Source organism: Silene latifolia, chromosome 3, assembly GCF_048544455.1.
Source record: "Silene latifolia isolate original U9 population chromosome 3, ASM4854445v1, whole genome shotgun sequence".
Classification (NCBI taxonomy): Eukaryota; Viridiplantae; Streptophyta; class Magnoliopsida; order Caryophyllales; family Caryophyllaceae; genus Silene; species Silene latifolia.
Genome location: NC_133528.1, coordinates 23,586,311 through 23,603,683, shown reverse-complemented (window position 1 = coordinate 23,603,683; position 17,373 = coordinate 23,586,311). Strand labels below are relative to the sequence as shown.

The 17,373-nt window shown below is 37.2% G+C and overlaps 1 protein-coding gene across 1 annotated transcript; it reads left to right on the top strand.

Moving 5' to 3' along the window:
- The first annotated feature begins 944 nt into the window (after positions 1–944).
- LOC141647388 (uncharacterized) lies at positions 945–7,381 on the top strand. The gene is made up of 10 exons (XM_074455539.1): positions 945–1,458; positions 2,454–2,574; positions 3,004–3,089; positions 3,696–4,101; positions 4,194–4,294; positions 4,752–4,818; positions 5,367–5,594; positions 5,942–6,424; positions 6,544–6,616; positions 6,914–7,381. Exons 1-10 carry the CDS (start codon positions 1,088–1,090, stop codon positions 7,153–7,155), a joined length of 2,178 nt encoding a protein of 725 aa, XP_074311640.1. The 5' UTR covers positions 945–1,087; the 3' UTR covers positions 7,156–7,381.
- The last annotated feature ends 9,992 nt before the right edge of the window (positions 7,382–17,373 follow it).

Here is a 17,373-nt window from a genome sequence, read left to right as displayed (position 1 = left end):
GTGACGGATATTGTGCCGTCACAAATGAGATTTTGTGTTGATTCAAACACAAAAGGTATGAGGTATGAGTTTGGATTGAGCCAAACCCATACAAAGTGTTTGTTTGACAAATTTGGGGGTTTCATACCCATACCTCAAACCCATGAGGTATGAGTTTCTCATATCCAAGGAGAGGGGTGAGTATGAGATTGATACCACACGGGTATCAAATTATAATAAATAAAAATGTGAAAATAAATATTATGACATATTGTAAATGCAACATTTTATATAATTATTTGATTAAATCTTTATTTTCATAATTTTATATTTTATTATTTAAAGTATTGGATTTTACATATTTCAACTTTAACTTAGTTTCAAACCCATACCGCTTATAATTGAAACAAACCCAAGATATGAGGAATGAAGTTCCAATCTCATACCACCCAGGTATGATTCCTTATTCCAAACCCATACCCATGCGCGAAACAAACGCCCCGTAATTCCGTAAATTTTGAAATAAGAACTTCATACTCCCTCCTATTCTACATAAGTTTTCCATTGTCCATTTCCGTCTATTCACAATAATATCTCATTGTCTATTTTTGGTTAACTTTTATACTTATTTTAATCACTTCAACCCCACAACAATATGCCACCTCAAACCAAAACAATACTTATTTTAATCACTTTACTCACAATAATACCACACAATACCTTCCCTCTCTCCAATTACCTCACCCACCACAATACTTTACATTATTTAACTCATTTCCTTAATTTTTGTGTCAACCCTACAATGAAACAATTATCTAAAATAAGGAGTAAAAAACTAACCTGGCATGTTCACTTATAAATATCGAGAAAAACTTCAATCAAGATTAACAAAAATCTAGCAAATATGACCAAATTGACCCTAAAATCTCCATAGATAGGGAGTAAAATTGACATCCAAGAAATTTATAAACCACAAAAATATAGTGGAAAATGACAAAAATACCCCTAACTACACACCACAAATCCGCAACACCACACGCCATTTAACTGAATTCCAACAATCTATAACGGTCCCAACTTCCACACTCCTTCGCCAACTCATCACACAATGATCTCACTCATATTCAACTCCACTCTCTTTCCTCTCGAAAAAATCCCCAATTCTCACCTTTTTCCCAAATTAGGGTTCTTCGTGCGGCGGAATGCGCTCAATTTCAACCGTGGAATCGACGATTATTCGGAGAAATCGACTGTTGTGGCAAATGCGTATGCCGTCAATGGGGGATTTGAGATGGGAGGAGGCAGAGAGGAAGAGAGGGAATCTCGTGAGCGTCAGGTTAATTGTGAAGTTGAGGTAGTTTCGTGGCGAGAGCGGAGGATTAAGGCGGAGATTTCTGTTAATTCTGATGTTGATTCTGTTTGGAATGCTCTTACTGATTATGAACGTCTTGCTGATTTTGTACCTAATCTTGTTTACAGGTTGCTTCATTATTTCAATTCTTGTTTTTATATTTTTTTTTTCAAGTTATTTTTGTTTGCTGATTTGTGATTATCTGGATTTTTGTTGTTGGTCGTATGTTGTTAGAAACGTGTGTGACGCGAAAGTGTCCACTTTATATTATTCCGACTCTTCATATTATATTGTGCTAGACCCTTGATACTTCGACACGGGGTTTGACATTTGTTACTTCATTTTAGAACAAAAATGTGATTTTTTTTCACAAATAACCAAGTCTGACACTTGGAGATGCACCCGTGCCAAAGACTTCTAACCGAGTTTTAGTAACACAAAATAGGAGTAGCTCCATAGTTTGTGAGGTGTTCAATTCTCTCCATGTGGCATCTTACTTGAGTTGGAGTTATCTAGATAAATACGAGTTTAATGAGTTTGAGTTGCAATTTTAATAATCTGATATTTTATAATGACATAGACGTATTTGAGTAACGAGGACTCGAGGAGGCGCAAGAGCTACTTGTGATGATGGATTAATGTAAATTTTTCAATGTCCTCAAAAAATTTAGCATTGGATTTTGGGGAATTCTTATTATAATTGTTCATTTAATCTGATTTTTCTTACTTTAAGATGACAATGTTCAATGATAATTAGGTGTGAGGTGTGAATCCTAGCATTCTCGCAATCTTACACCGTATGACAACTCAGTGATTACCCCCACTTCACCCAGCAGTTTGCGGGAGCCCTTGAGTTATTTGTAGGGTGTGCGATTCCTTGAACATGATCGACAAGTCCAATTTTCACAGTTGAAAATCTTATTCACTGAAGTTTGGAGGAAGCTAGTTTATTGTTGCATTAGAAGGACCTAATAGTTTCGAATGTGAAGCCTCTAACATGATTCATATGAGAATTCCTATGAAAATTTCAGTTTTTTATTCACTATTCTGATTGTAGCCGTCAGGTGAAGTTATTGTCCACCTACTGATTTGCTTTATTTCATGGCATATATTATATTCTCAGTGGAAGAATCCCATGTCCTTTCCCTGGTAGAATATGGTTAGAGCAAAGAGGCTTGCAAAGGGCATTGTATTGGCATATTGAGGCACGCGTTGTCTTGGATCTCCAAGAAATTACGAACTCTGTAAGCAACTAAACTTAATCCTATAATTACACATCTGGAGGGAAGAAAGAGTTATGTTTAGAAACTCAAGAAGACGAGAAACCATTGAGTGTCTTATGCATAGTACGGAGTATATAATAGGTTAGGTCAAAGTATAGTCGTTTGTGCGACATTCAATGCTGGATCTTAGTAAACGAGCAACTGTTAATTTTCCAGGAATTGGTCTTTGAGTTTGTGTTTAATTCCTGATTTCAATGAGAAGACCAGCTGGAGCAGTCTCTTCAGTTTGCATACTCGCTCAAAAACTGTTCACATGCTGTCCCTAATTACTCCTTAGTATATATGGAGTAATGTAGAATGGGACACTGACTGTATGAGCATATAATTTTGTGTCCTTGAACCATTCTAAAAAGCTTCTACCATCTGATAGGGATTCTGTTGTGGATGCAGCCAAATGACCGTGAACTTCACTTCTCCATGGTGGATGGAGACTTCAAGAAGTTTGAAGGGAAATGGTCTGTGAAATCAAAAAGAAGGTTTGTGGACATGGCATTTACCATGTTAGTTTTGGCCTTGACAGGTCTATATTTTTGTTTGCATGTTAGCAGGCACGGCTAGTTTATAAAATAATCATGCTTCAGATAAATTAAGCATTAGAGTGTCGTATTATGTTGGAAGCATAACACACAACCAAAGTGAAGTGTCAGAATAGCACGCGTCGCCATATTTATTAGGTTTTAAATGCCAACAAAAGTAAAGAGTCTGGTGTTTCATTGTCTACATTGGGTATGCTGCGAATGTGGATAAATATAGTATCATCTCCTATGAAGCTTAAGGAAGGAGTCTCATTAGAGTGTCTGACGCAAACCTTTTTGTATTGGTAATTTTCCCTGGGTTGAGTTAGCTTGAATCTGACAATCGATCTGGCTTACAAACCACAAAGTCGTTTTTGTTGACTGGAGTTCTGAAGTCTGAAGACAGTGAGATTTTATTTTTATTTGTATTTATTGAGTGAAGACGCTGAGATGATCAAACTAAACATGCTGTTAATTATCTGACAACAACTTTGACTGAATGTTAAGAAGCAAACTTGGTAATATCTATAGTTGCTGCTTTACATCTGCATTATTGCATGCCTTCAGATCTTTGTCAACTACATTGTCTTATGAGGTCAATGTCATACCAAGATTCAACTTCCCTGCTATTTTTTTGGAGAGGATTATCCGATCAGACCTGCCTGTCAATCTGCGGGCCTTGGCTTGCAGAGCTGAGTGCAACTTTGAAGTGTTTCAAAACAGACCTACACCTGATAGCTCAACAACAGGAAACTCTACAGATCCTAGCAGCAAAATATTACTCGATTCTTCAGTGGATAACGACACACCTATGAAGCAGCCTAACAAGGGTTCCTCCACTTCTAGCCAGGGGCCTCTACCTCAGGCACCTTCTGAGTTGAATAGTAACTGGGGGATATTTGGTAATGTCTGCAGAATTGACAGACCCTGCCAAGTGGATGAAATCCACCTTCGTAGATTTGATGGCCTATTGGTAATTGATTTAAGTAACTTTATTTTACAGTCATTTCTGATGAAAAAATATCACAGTGATTACTGCTACTAACTAAAAGTAATGTACTAAAGGAAAATGGTGGGGTTCATCGCTGCGTTGCTGCTAGCATAACTGTAAAAGCTCCTGTGCGTGATGTCTGGGATGTTTTGACAGCTTATGAAAGACTTCCTGAGTAAGTAGCTAAAACTCATTATATAATTTGATTTGCAATTCTCAAAAATCTCTCCTTTTTTTTTCTTTTTTTTTTCCATTTTAGGGGGGTTTGGAACTTCTATAAAAATCTATTACTTATATAGGCTTATCCAATAAGCTGCTTATTCCAATTGCATCTCAAGACAAATCGCACCAGCCCTTGACCCTTGTACACCAGACCTGAATGACTGGCTAGAGTGACTTCTGTATTCTTTGGTATGTAGCTTCACTTTGACGGCCACAAAAGAAGAGTTAAACTAAGGAGAATTTGTGGTCCGATTTCAAGTTCTGGATTTGCCATCAACATATGCAAAGTTCTGTTTAGGTCTATACTGCATCATGCTTCAACTGCTTTGTGCAGCTGAAACACACTCTGGCTTGTGCTTCTTGCATTGAATTACATGGAGTATATCCTAATTCAAGTTAGTTCTTTGCAGGATAGTTCCTAATCTAGCTATCAGCAAAGTTTTATCTCGAGATAATAACAAAGTTCGTATCGTCCAGGTAAGAGACAGACAGTTTTACTGCTTTTTATTGTAATTCATGCTTCTTTGCTATTGGGATCCTTTCTAGTTTTGCAAGTAAAAAGTAATTACTATGCTGAGCTTAGTTTAAAAAAGCGTGCCTTGAGTGCGCCTAGGGTGCGCCTTGGATAAGGCACTAGCCAAAGCGCCTCGATGCGTTTTAGGTGCGCCTTTTAGACAAGGCTCACCGAACAAGGCTAACTTAATTAGCACTTTCCATATTTTTAGACAAGGCTCACCATTTCTTTTCCTTATTATTCCTAACTTAACTCCTTGACATGTAAGCCAACTTGAAAACTCTAAAAAGGCTATTGTTGCCCAAAAATTTAATCGGAAACTACAAATTTGTTATCAAAAATAGAGCCCCTCGCTTCCAAAAGGCGTGCCTTCAGCCCCTTAGCGTCTAGGTGCGCCTTACGCATTTTCAAACTAAGATGCTGAGCAAACATTGGTTGCTGACTTAAATACCCTAGTGATCAGGAATGGAACAATCCCCTTATTCCCTTAAACTGGTGAATCCATGTGCAGGAAGGATGCAAGGGACTATTGTATATGGTACTTCATGCACGAGTTATTATGGAATTATGTGAGCAGCTTGAACAAGAGATCATCTTTGAGCAGGTTGAGGGAGACTTTGACTCTTTTTGTGGAAAATGGCAACTTGAACGCCTTGGAAACCATCACACGTTGCTTAAATATTACGTGGAGTCAAAAATGCGTTCAGACACCTTTCTATCAGAAGCATTAATGGAAGAGGTTTGCAGATAATTTACAGTCTTTAGTAGTTAATATCCTTCGAGCAGTTCCTTCTATCAGTTCAGTGTAACTGTCAATTATCAATGGGGCAGGCTGTCAAAAATCAGTACCTCCATCTATGCATAAACTTTCTGGCTTGTTTTGCACAAAAATATGGATCAGATCATCAGAATGTGTCAATAGAAGAAGTGCAGACAAAAATCGTAATGACCATAAATAAGATACAAGAAAAAGGGGAATTTATTCTTGGAACCCCAAAATGGAAACCTGAATGGTTAATCATGGGCACAAGGATTAATAGTGGGTGGCATGAAAATATAACACAAAATATTTTATGTCTGTTTCAGGTTATATATGAGGATCTTCCATCAAACCTATGTGCTATTCGAGATTACATTGAAAAAAGGACAGGTACAGATTCTGCTGATGAGTATGATGAAGCACATATGGACCAGCAAAGGGGTGAAACTGGCCGAGAGCTACCTAGCACATCTTCAAGTTGTGGAAGTGACACTGATCAAGGAGCTGTCGGAATTGGGTCAAACAATAGTACACCGAGTCCCATTAGGCAAAAGCTTAAAGTTCCTGGCTTACAACAAGACATTGAAGTTCTCAAGTCTGAGATCCTGACATTTATTTCAGAGCATGGCCAGGAGGGATTTATGCCCATGAGGAAGCAACTTCGTGCTCATGGGAGAGTTGACATTGAGAAGGCAATCAACAGAATGGGCGGTTTTCGGAGGATTGCGACTCTGATGAATCTATCTCTTGCTTACAAACATAGGAAGCCAAAAGGTTACTGGGACAATCTTGAAATTTTACAAGATGAGGTAAGTTACCAACTTATAAAATACAGTAAATGTCAAGGTTTGCTTCCCTTAATTTCCCTTCCCAAAATCACTATATATGTGGCTAATATTTAAAAGAATTTGTCATTTCTCTATTTCAGATAACTAGTTTCCAGAAAAACTGGGGAATGGATCCGTCATACATGCCCAGTAGAAAAGCCTTCGAACGAGCAGGTTACCAAATATCTTCTCCTGAAATCTGCACTGTAACGCTTTCTTAGCGGGTAAAGTTAATGGGTATTGACTATTGAGTATCAATACTCATTATCTTGTACTCTTGTGTACAATCCCGTCACCATCAAACTTCAAATTGTGCTTTCTCCCCTTCCACCAAAAAGAAAAGAAAAAGGATGGCTATGTACATAGACACCTTACCTCGTCATATTTTGGGAGACCACAAGTCATTACGGCAATGTCCTTGTCGTTTTATGTTATACCATAAGCTAGACTGAGGCAAATATTTACCTACAGGACGGTATGACATTGCTCGCGCCCTGGAAAAGTGGGGTGGTCTGCATGAAGTATCGCGCCTTCTATCACTCAAATTGAGACATCCCAACAGGCAGACCCATCTGGGCAGTGACAAGAAGACTGATTTTGGTTCATCTGCTGTTGTAGAAGCTCGTGGCAAAGCAGCATCTAAAACTTATATTTCTCAAGGCACTCAGAAATGGCTTACCGAACTCGAAGACTTGGACATAATAGATATTTGAATAGAGGTATATTTTTTTCTTCATATGATCCAAAATCTTAATTGCTAATGTTATACCCCCAATTGAACTGCTGATAGAAACATTAGAATGTAAATATGAAGTGTAAATGCATGTCTGAGTTTATTGAGCTATACAGATTATCCAAAAAAGAAATGTATCAAAAGAAACAAAAACATTATCCAGTAAATAAACAGGAAAAAATCATATTATGTGAAAGTATTTGATTTGTCGTAAGAGGAAGGCTGCAGTGCTCGAATCCTGATGTCGTAAGTTTCCGATTTACCAGAAATGCCATCCCATCCCCATGATTTTTCTGGTGGCAGAGATTGGGAGCGGCTATAGTTGCTGAATTTATAAGCATTGCCAACATAGTTGCCACATTTCTTGCAAAGAAGCTTGGTTTGTGGCCGGAACAAACCCCATGACCGAGCTGAATCAAAGTACGGCTTGCACCTCCTTTGCTCTATTCGGGTAAATTTCGTTTCATCTATCGAGTAGAACGAAATGATTCCCCTCTTTATGGATTTCCCATAGTTCTTTGATCCGATCACAGAGGCATTTCGATTACATGAGTTCAGGTTCAGCTCATACCCACAAGAACCACAACTACAAGATGGGACATTTCGGAAAAAAATATTAAATGTCAGCTAGCTCAGCGAATAATGCATTTTTTATTGACATCAAAACTATCTCAACTCGCATTTTATTAATGAATATCCTCCTATCTAAGAGAAAAATGTAAACAAGAGAGGGGTAGGGAGAAATGAAAAGAGAAGGAACGAACCAGTAGCCGACATCTCGGAGGGAGGAGGAGGAGAGGGAAAGGTCAGGGGCGCCAATGGAGTGATTTTGATCGAGCAGCATCATGTTGTGGAGGGAATGTTGGTTTCCAGGATGGAAAACAAGATTATTGCATTTTTAGGTGTTGACAGCTTTCAAGTTACCGTTAGCCTCTACTTTGTTTTATTCAAACAACTTTGATTAATAACTAAAGTTGGCGTAAATGGGGCAAAGGACGCTCCTGTCCCCTCTTCTTTCTCCTAAACCGTTGGCTTTCAGGTATTCACTGGTTCTTTTATAAGACGGTTTCATAATAAATGTTATTGGGAGACCTCTCGTATAAGGGGTGGTTATTATTTCTTTTATTTTATTTTTTCCTTTTTTTCTTATGTTAGTTGTTAAAATACTTTATATGTTTTCTCAAATTACTTTTACATGAGACCGTCTCTTAGAAGACTTGATCGGATTCACTAATTAAGGGTAGGTATCCCACTTTAGTTTTCTTTAACATTAATTATTGATATATCTGCAGAATCATCCTAAAGATGATCTAGCTTGTAGGCCATATATTTTTTAATGAATTAATGGGTAGATATGTATAATTTCCTTGCCATGTTTTATGCATACATTGATCTCTGTAACTAAATGTGCACCGTCGGTTTTGTAAAGTCGTGTACGCGGTCGGTTTTACAGGATAATTGGTAAAAATGCAATACCCTATCGCTTATTAATAATTGCCGCATTTATTCTATGAAATCCTAATCTACGATTGTTATGTGATTGATTGATGAGAATTCTGATGAAGAAAAGAACGAAGAAGATGAAGAATTAGAGAGGAAAAAAGAGAAAACAAATGTGTGAAGAAATATAATTCTTGTATTATGAAAATCTGATTTGATTACAAAGTAGATTGGAGTTTATATAGGCTAGGTGGTTATACTCATAACTAACTTCCTTAACCAACTTGTAACAACTTTCCTAACAATCTAGAAGTTGTTAGGTCAACTAACTCTATTTCCATAACCAGGGTTGCCCAATACGTAATACGCTCGATACGGATTCGTAATACGAATTCGCGATTCGCTCTATTGAGCGTATCCGATACGTTGAGCGTATTAAAAATAATATAATTCGCTAAGACGTATCAATTCGCTTAATGTACAAAACAAATAAAATAAAAAATAATTTTAGCAAAATACTTAAATTAATGATAAAAGAAATTAAAAAGAGTGAAACTTATTAATTAACCAACAAAATTTGGAATCTATAGGAAAACTCAAGGGCCATATTCATTACCTAGAGAAGGCACAAGTTACAAGTTGGAAAATGTTTTATTCTCAAGAAAGATCTAGATGTCTACTTGACTACTTTTTGAGTTTGTCTATCTTTATAGCCTTTATGATTTGCCAAAAGACCCTTCATTTTTATCAAAAAGAAAAAAAACTACTGTATTCAACTCATCTTCATTACGTCAAACCCATTCAACTCATCTTCATCTTCTTCAATTTAGCATTAAAAATCAAGTCAGAACTTTCATCAATGGTGACCACACAGCCTTCATCTACTTCCTTGATCCTCCATCCTCGTCCTCCATCTCAACTTTCCTTTAAATTTACTAACTTCATATCAAAATGAGTACATAAGTGTAAGTATCTTTCATTTAATTTACTTTCTTCAATTTTCCTTGTTTTGGCAAAGTATTTCAGTTCGTTCTTTTTGGGCGAATTCCTAACGAATTAGGGCGAACTGATACGCTAACGAATCCCGAATTGATACGATCGTATCGATTCGCTAGACGGTGGAGCGAATTCGGCAACCCTATCCATAACACCCCTCCCCCAAGCTAGGCTGCACTCACTGATGTGTAAGCCAAGCTTGAAGCAAAAAGCTCTATGCTCCACAACACCAAGAGGTTTGGTCATTATGTCTGCAAGTTGATCAGTAATCTTCACATGAGCAGTCTGCAGTAGCCCTTCATGTTGTTTATCACGTACGAAGTGACAGTCCACATTGAGATGCTTTGTACGCTCATGGAAAACAGGGTGCATGGCAATGTGTTCTGCTGCTGTATTGTCACAATTGAGGGTGATAGGCAATGACACTTGAACTTTTAAATCTGATAACAAACGTTCTAACCAAACAATCTCAGATGTAGTGTAAGACATACTGCGATATTCAGCTTCAGGAGTACTTTTACTAACTGTGACTTGTTTCTTGGTTTTCCAAGAAACCAAATTTGAACCTAGTAAAATGCAATAGCCACTAAGGGACCTGCAGCTGAATGCACAGATTGCCCAATCAGCATCTGAATATGCTGTTAAACTTGTTGTGGTTGCTGATTTATAAAATAAACCAGTATTTACAGTCCCTATTAAATACTTGATGACATGAATGGCTGCCTGATAGTGTGCCTCCCTTGGTTGCTTGACAAATTGACTTAGGTGCTGGACACTATAGGAAATATATGGCCTAGTCATGTTTAGGTATAATAGCCTTCCTATTAATCTCCTGTATGGCTCAGGATCATCTAGGATCAATCATTTGTCTGTAGAAAGTTTCAAACCCTTCTGCATAGAAAAAGAAACAGGCTTGCAGTCTTCTAAACCAACATCCTTAATAATATCAAGGATGTATTTCCTTTGATTTATCATAATACCAGTGTTATTCCTGGCAACCTCCAGGCCTAAAAAATACCTCATGGGTCCGAGATCCTTAATTGTAAACTTATCATTAAGGCTAGTTTTTATTGAGATAATATCATCCAAACTATCCCCTGTTATCAAGACATCATCAACATACACTAAGACAGCAAGAAAACACCCTGTACTGGCATCAGTCCGAGTAAAAAGGGAGTAATCCTGTCTAGACTGGAGAAATCCAATACCAGTAAGGAATTTAGTCAGCTCAAGGTTCCATTGCCTGAAAGCCTGCTTAAGACCATATAGTGAACTTTTAAGCTTACATACCTGACCTTTCTTAGCCTTGGTATAGCCTTGCGGGGGTACCATGTACACTTCCTCATCCAAAAAGCCATGGAGGAAGGCATTATTTATATCTAGTTGATGCAATGGCCAATTCTTAATGGCCGCCAATGCCATCAATACTCTAACAGTAGCAAATTTAGCAACTGGACTAAAAGTATGTTTATAATCTTTATTCTTGACCTGATTGTAACCCTTGGCAACTAGTCTGGCCTTGAACCTTTTGTGGACAATGGGCCCACGGGGGCGCTTGGGAAGAATAAGCGTTTGCATTTGTCGAGTCGCCACCAATTTATTGTGGAAAATTGGAAACCGTTCGAATACCTCGTGCCATGTCAAGACACAAAGTAGTGACATGAACACTAAGAACTCGTTACCCTTAGCATTTTATGTCTAGAATGACTCTCGTGGATGCCAATAAACACGGATGTTCACAGAGACCTGGAGTAAGGGGTGAGGGTACGTATTAGGAAGCTCTTTTGATCGAACACCTAATCCCGCCCGCCTCGATAGCGGCCTCTACTAATGATTAGGGAAAATCGTCTATACTCGATATATTGTCGATTATATGCATGCAATGCAACATCCATTAGATTAATCCTAGCATGTGAGAATTAACTACGTCGGTGAACACGTGATTTAATCATACAATTGATGTCAAAGTCGGGATTTAAGTTCAATTACATGTGAAGGCATACAAGTAATAATAAAGAAATACAAAGATAAATACAATAAAGGAAAATTACAATAAAGAAAATTACAATAATTACATCGGGTTTAATGATTTATGTCGAAAATACATCTAAAACGGATAGTTTGGAAAAGAACAAAATGAATGAATTAACGAACATGAATTAAGGCGATAATACGAATAATAGTTAATTAATTACGTAATTAAATAAACTAGGTCAAGGCAAAACGGGAGTTCAGAGAGAGAAGTCAGCCAGGAACAGGCGCAGCAGAGCTGCGCCCTCTGGAAGAGGCGCAGCAGTCACTACGTCTGTTCCTTGGCTCAGTTCTGGCTGTGAAGCCGGAATTGCGAATTGTTAATGCTCGTTGGTGATTTTAATGATTGATTAGATTATTTACTCGGATGAAAGTGATTAACATGTTATTTACATATGATTGATGGTCATGAAAACGATAAACATGGATGAAACGGAATTAGGATAAATTATACATGATTTATAAAGATTAATTAATGGATTAAACAAACTAACTAATTAATTAGGTTAAATATGATGAACTAATGATGAACTAATGATGAATACGGTAATAAACAGGTGAGAATATATCAAAGATCGAATTCCAGAAACTCAATATGAATGAATCGAATTTCTACAACCCGGTTTGACTTTAATGACGAAAACCCGCAAATATTAATTACTTGGGATTTAAGTCGGGAATTTAAAAGATGAATTATATGTTAATGACGATTAATAATATACATGTCAAATTATTATGCTCAGATTGTTACATTAAAACAAGGAACAAACGAAAGCAAAAGAAAAAGAACGAACGAATTAACGAAAGATGAAAGACGAAGGAAGAAGAAAGGAAGCAGGAACTGCGGCAGCCTCACGAAGAGGCGCAGCAGGTACTGCGTCCCTTCGAAGAAGCGCAGCAGTTGCTGCGTCCTTTCTTGACGGTTGTCCTCTGATAATCCGTAAAAAGGGTTTTAAGCATGGTTTTATAAATCGGTTTTAATTGTATTTTCGACATAAATATTACAATTGTGATTGCAATAAATAAATAACAATAAGTAAAAGAGAGATTTACACCCTCAGACTTACATGTTTGACGAAACGAGATGAACTAAGTTAACGTTTAGTGATGCTCGACTCGAATGTAACGAAAGTGCCCTCGTAAGCGGAAAACGAATAAGATTGATTAAAGTTGATTATTGTGGAGTTGGTCAAATTGGTCGGTCATGCAACGAGGCTGGTACTCAGAAGGATCCGAGCTTACGTGGTCAAAAGTTCAAGCACGTAGACGCCAAAAAGTAAGAACGTGGTCTAGAATGCAAAGGGAGAAGAGAAGGGCGGACACTCGCGTGAGAAATATGTGAGACCGAAGGTCTCTATTTATACTAATCACGTGGAGGAAGTAGGGTTTTCGGAGGGACTTTGGAAGTGAATCTCGAAAAGATATGAAAAGATACGAAAAAATACGCAGAAAAGGACTTGGGAAGAGGCGCAGCAGGCACTGCGTCTCTTGGAAGAGGCGCAACACCTGCTGCGTCTATTCCCAAGTGGTTTCCTCCTGCGGAAGAAAGATTTTCGTGTTTAGTTTATGGAATAACGAAATAATATGATTTTCCTTAATATTTTGTGTGAATATTTCGGGAAACTATTTACCAAAGACTAAAAGATTTATAAAATATGGAATAGAAATATCCGGAACATTCCAGAACATTCCGACTCGGCATTTTAATGGCTGTCAGAAAATGAAGACGGGTTTAGGCCCGAACTCCAAATGTACTCTAATTACTGCCAAAACGACCGTATCAGCGTGTAGATGACAATTAAGAGGTAGACATAAATGTTTGAGCGATCACTTGACGATAAACTTACGAACTGTCACAAATCGTTCCACGTACCAAACATGCGGCCCAATCATCACCGGGTGGTTGGCGGGAGGTGCAGAAATGAGGTATCTACTGAGCCCCCACTTTGACTGAGGCTTGGACAAGGCGAAAGTAAAATTATAGCCATCAGGTCAGTCGAAGATTACAACCTGACGACTATGGCGACGCGAGGCGGCTCAAGGGGTCTGAACCAAGGAACTGTCGTCGGGAACATTTTAGAGTCTGTCGACTATCGGGGAGGGTCGTTTAAAGTCCATTAGATTACGTAAGGAGGCTCGCCAGCCATAAGAAGAGACCATACCTGAGATACCCCTGGGTGAAACGGGACTGAAGACGCTTCGGCGAAACTCTTTGGTCTGAAGATTACTTGGTGTCTGAAGGCATTAGGGGTCACAGTGATTCTGAAGAAACTTCAGGAAAAACGAAAAATGATATTGGGAGAAGACAGCAGGACACAGTCGGGAACTGCTAGGAGAAATCTGCTTGTGTTCAGCTTCAAACAAACTTCGGAAGAATTTGGGGGTCGATGTTGATCTCCATGTCTCGAGAGAGAAGTGACTGTCAGTCGTGAACTCTCGTTGGGGGAACATAATCGGGAACTGATCTCCATGTCTCGAGAGGGAAAGTCTATTCGTGTACTCTCGCTGGGGGAACTTAATCGGGAACTGATCTCCATGTCTCGAGAGGGAAAGTCTATCCGTGTACTCTCGCTGAGGGAACAGAATAAAGGCGTGTCGAAACACCTGTCAAAGAGGGATGCTCGTTGTGACAAGCTAGGTCTTGGATAAGAAATAAGGCGATAATTTGTTGTTAGCTTGGAGGATGCGGATCCGGGCGAAGAACATGCGTCAAACGGACCAAATACGTGATGTAGCATCAAGGAAGAGGCGTACCAAAGATGGGCCCACAAAAATAACGAACTCATAACGAATTTTGAAAATTCGTATGAAGGGAAGCTGAGGAAGAGGCGCAGCAAGAGCTACGTCCCTTGAAAGAGGCGCAGCACCTGCTGCGTCTATTCCTGGGCGTGTCTTTTCTGCGTAAAAACCCGATGAAACAGGGGTTTCATTTCATTTATTCGAAACACAAAATCTCAATTACTCTCTCAAATTCCAACCATTTCCGTCGAAATTTGACCCAAAATCTTGCATTTGCCATGACTAATCGAGGTATGTGTATCAATCTTGCATTTATCTTCCGTATTTGCTCAAATGGGATCGACAAAATTAGAGTTTTCGACCCTAATTAGTCGAAAATTTGGGGCTTTTCCCCCAAACGATTTTGCCTTGCCAAATTGACTTTGTAAACGGCCAATTGGTAATATAAGGATCATAACCATGTATTTGTTTCGAATTTTCATTGAGTTTTGAGCATTCGAGTGAAATTGAGACGGTTTCACAGCTAAACCGTAAATTGCTTCGAAAATGGCCTTAGGATTGCCCATTTGTGACGAAACTTGATATTTGGAATCCTTGTGTTATGGGTAAACTTCCTACCATCTCGGAATTTTGGTTTGTGACAGCTTTTCCAGGACACTTTTCTTAGGGCATAATCGCCGTTATAACGAAATGCTGCTGAAATTCCGACTCGAACCCATGACTAGGCTTCAACTTAGGCTTGACTTGACCCAAATTATCACATGAGCGGACGGGTTTGTGGGAAAATTGTTGGAATATGTGTCCTCCGACAATAATGCGATCACAACTGTTGATCATGATGATCACATGTTTAAATCTCATTTTAAAAGAATACGATTGGGAAGTATTTATACTGTCAACTGGTCCACACATATCGGTAATGATTGGCTGACTAGAGTTTGACATTACTTTCGTGCGACGGTGGTGATCAGTTTATCCCCTAGGTCATACCTAAAGGATATTACTCTTAATTGATCATTTAATTAATCGTATAACGTTACGAGTTAATTAAATTACTTGAAAAATTGACGGACGATTTTGGAAGTAAAATTTACGTATTTCATTATAATCTGATTAAATGAGATACGGTCTGAGTAATCGAATTGTTTCATTACTCAGATGAAATTATTGTTTAAGGAAACAATTGAAATTGAATGAATTATTATAAATACAAGTTATTGTGATTTATAATTGGTAAAATATTTTGGTATAAGTAATTATGAATTACTAAGTCGATTTTTGTATATGACGTATTTTTAATTAATACGTTGATTTTTAATATGATAAAAATACATAACAATTTTATGTGACATGTGACATATTGACAAAGATAAAATGGAATCCATTTTATCTCAATTTGGCCGAAATATTGGGAGGAATTAACATATATATTATGTTGATTAAAGTTAATGGAAAGCATAATGATGTTAACCTATTGCTAGCCATGCACACCTACACATTCTTGTAAAGAACACATTGTGCATGCATTGACCACACTTCCCCCACCCTACCCGGTTTTTGGACAAAAGAGGAGCCAAGGGTTTTCTCTTATTTTCTCCAATTTACACTACATGATATCTAGTGTAAAGATAATTCATTCTAACAACACATAAATATTTTTAGTGAGATAAAAATATTCTCTTCCTCCTTCTTCCTCCTCTTGACCGAAAATTAGAGAGGACCAAATATTTTTGGGTCATTTTATTTAAAAGATTAATGTTATTCTAGTATTAATAATATTAATTTTATTAAGGGTATATCTTGGGTATCATTCCTTGGGAGGGATTCTACATTTGAGTCCTTGTTCATCCATTGAGGAAAGCACAAGAACAAAAGAGAAGGAGATCTCTTTTGTGCCCATATAAATCGAAAATCCAATGTAAGATAAAGATTTCTTCCTTAAATTGTTTATAGTTTGCATGCATAAGATCACTATTTAATTTTATGAGTAAATTAACAAAAACATACTCCCTCCCATCCAGACCAAAGGTTACAGTTGCTTTTTGGCACTATTCATGGTCGTAGGGAATCTTTGATATTATTCTTAATCTATAAGACAAAATATAGTCATGTGAGATTTTGTTTGATTTATCGTCATGAATGCTATAAGAATATCAAATTTTTATAATTTTTAATAATATGTAACTAAAGATATGCACGTTATAAAACGTGCCTCGACAAGTGTGATAAAGCAACTGTAACCTTTGGTCTGGATGAGAGGAAGTATATGAATATGTTAGTATATAGGTCTACTTTTCCTTCAATCGGTATCAAGAGCCTTGGTTGTTTGCATGAAAATCGGTTAAAAGTTTTTCCGAGTTATACGATTAACATATAAAACTTGTTTAATTTGTGTTATTATGATATATCACGCAAATCATTATGCATGTTAAAATTTCTGGTCCTAAAATGTTTTTAGGATATTTTGGTTAATTTATGGATTTTTATTGTTCATATTATATAATAATGGCATTAAAAATATGATTTTATGAATAAAATGTCATTTTCGGACTAAAATTAGCTAAACTTCGAATTTTCAAGTGATATTTGGATATGTTATCACATATATTATTTTGAGATGACCTGTAAATTTTCATAATTTTTGGACTTCTTATGCTCGAAAAATGGATTTTTCATTATTAAAATCGGATTTAGATGAAAAATAGGTTAATATGAGATAAATTTTGAATCTGGTCATAGAAATTTAGTATGTTGTCACATGCTATTTTAAAAGATGTGTGTAAAATAATAGGCTATATTGAAGTCTTTATGCATGATTTATGATTTTTTGAAGAAAAATGGCATAAATAGTGACTTAATTAGTGAAATATTAATAAAACATACTCTATGACTAAGGAAAAACATCACATGTTGCATTTTATTATCTTTTTCAGATATAAAATTGAAAAGTTGATGAATATAATTTTTCTTATGTTTTTATGATTATTTTGTT

Bases quoted from the DNA above. Each gene is read 5' to 3' on its own strand.
- LOC141647388 (XM_074455539.1), top strand. From the start codon at position 1,088: ATGATCTCACTCATATTCAACTCCACTCTCTTTCCTCTCGAAAAAATC. The intron at 1,459-2,453 runs GTTGCTTCATTA...TTATATTCTCAG, and splicing joins GTACCTAATCTTGTTTACAG to TGGAAGAATCCCATGTCCTT. The intron at 5,595-5,941 runs GTTTGCAGATAA...TGTCTGTTTCAG, and splicing joins CAGAAGCATTAATGGAAGAG to GTTATATATGAGGATCTTCC.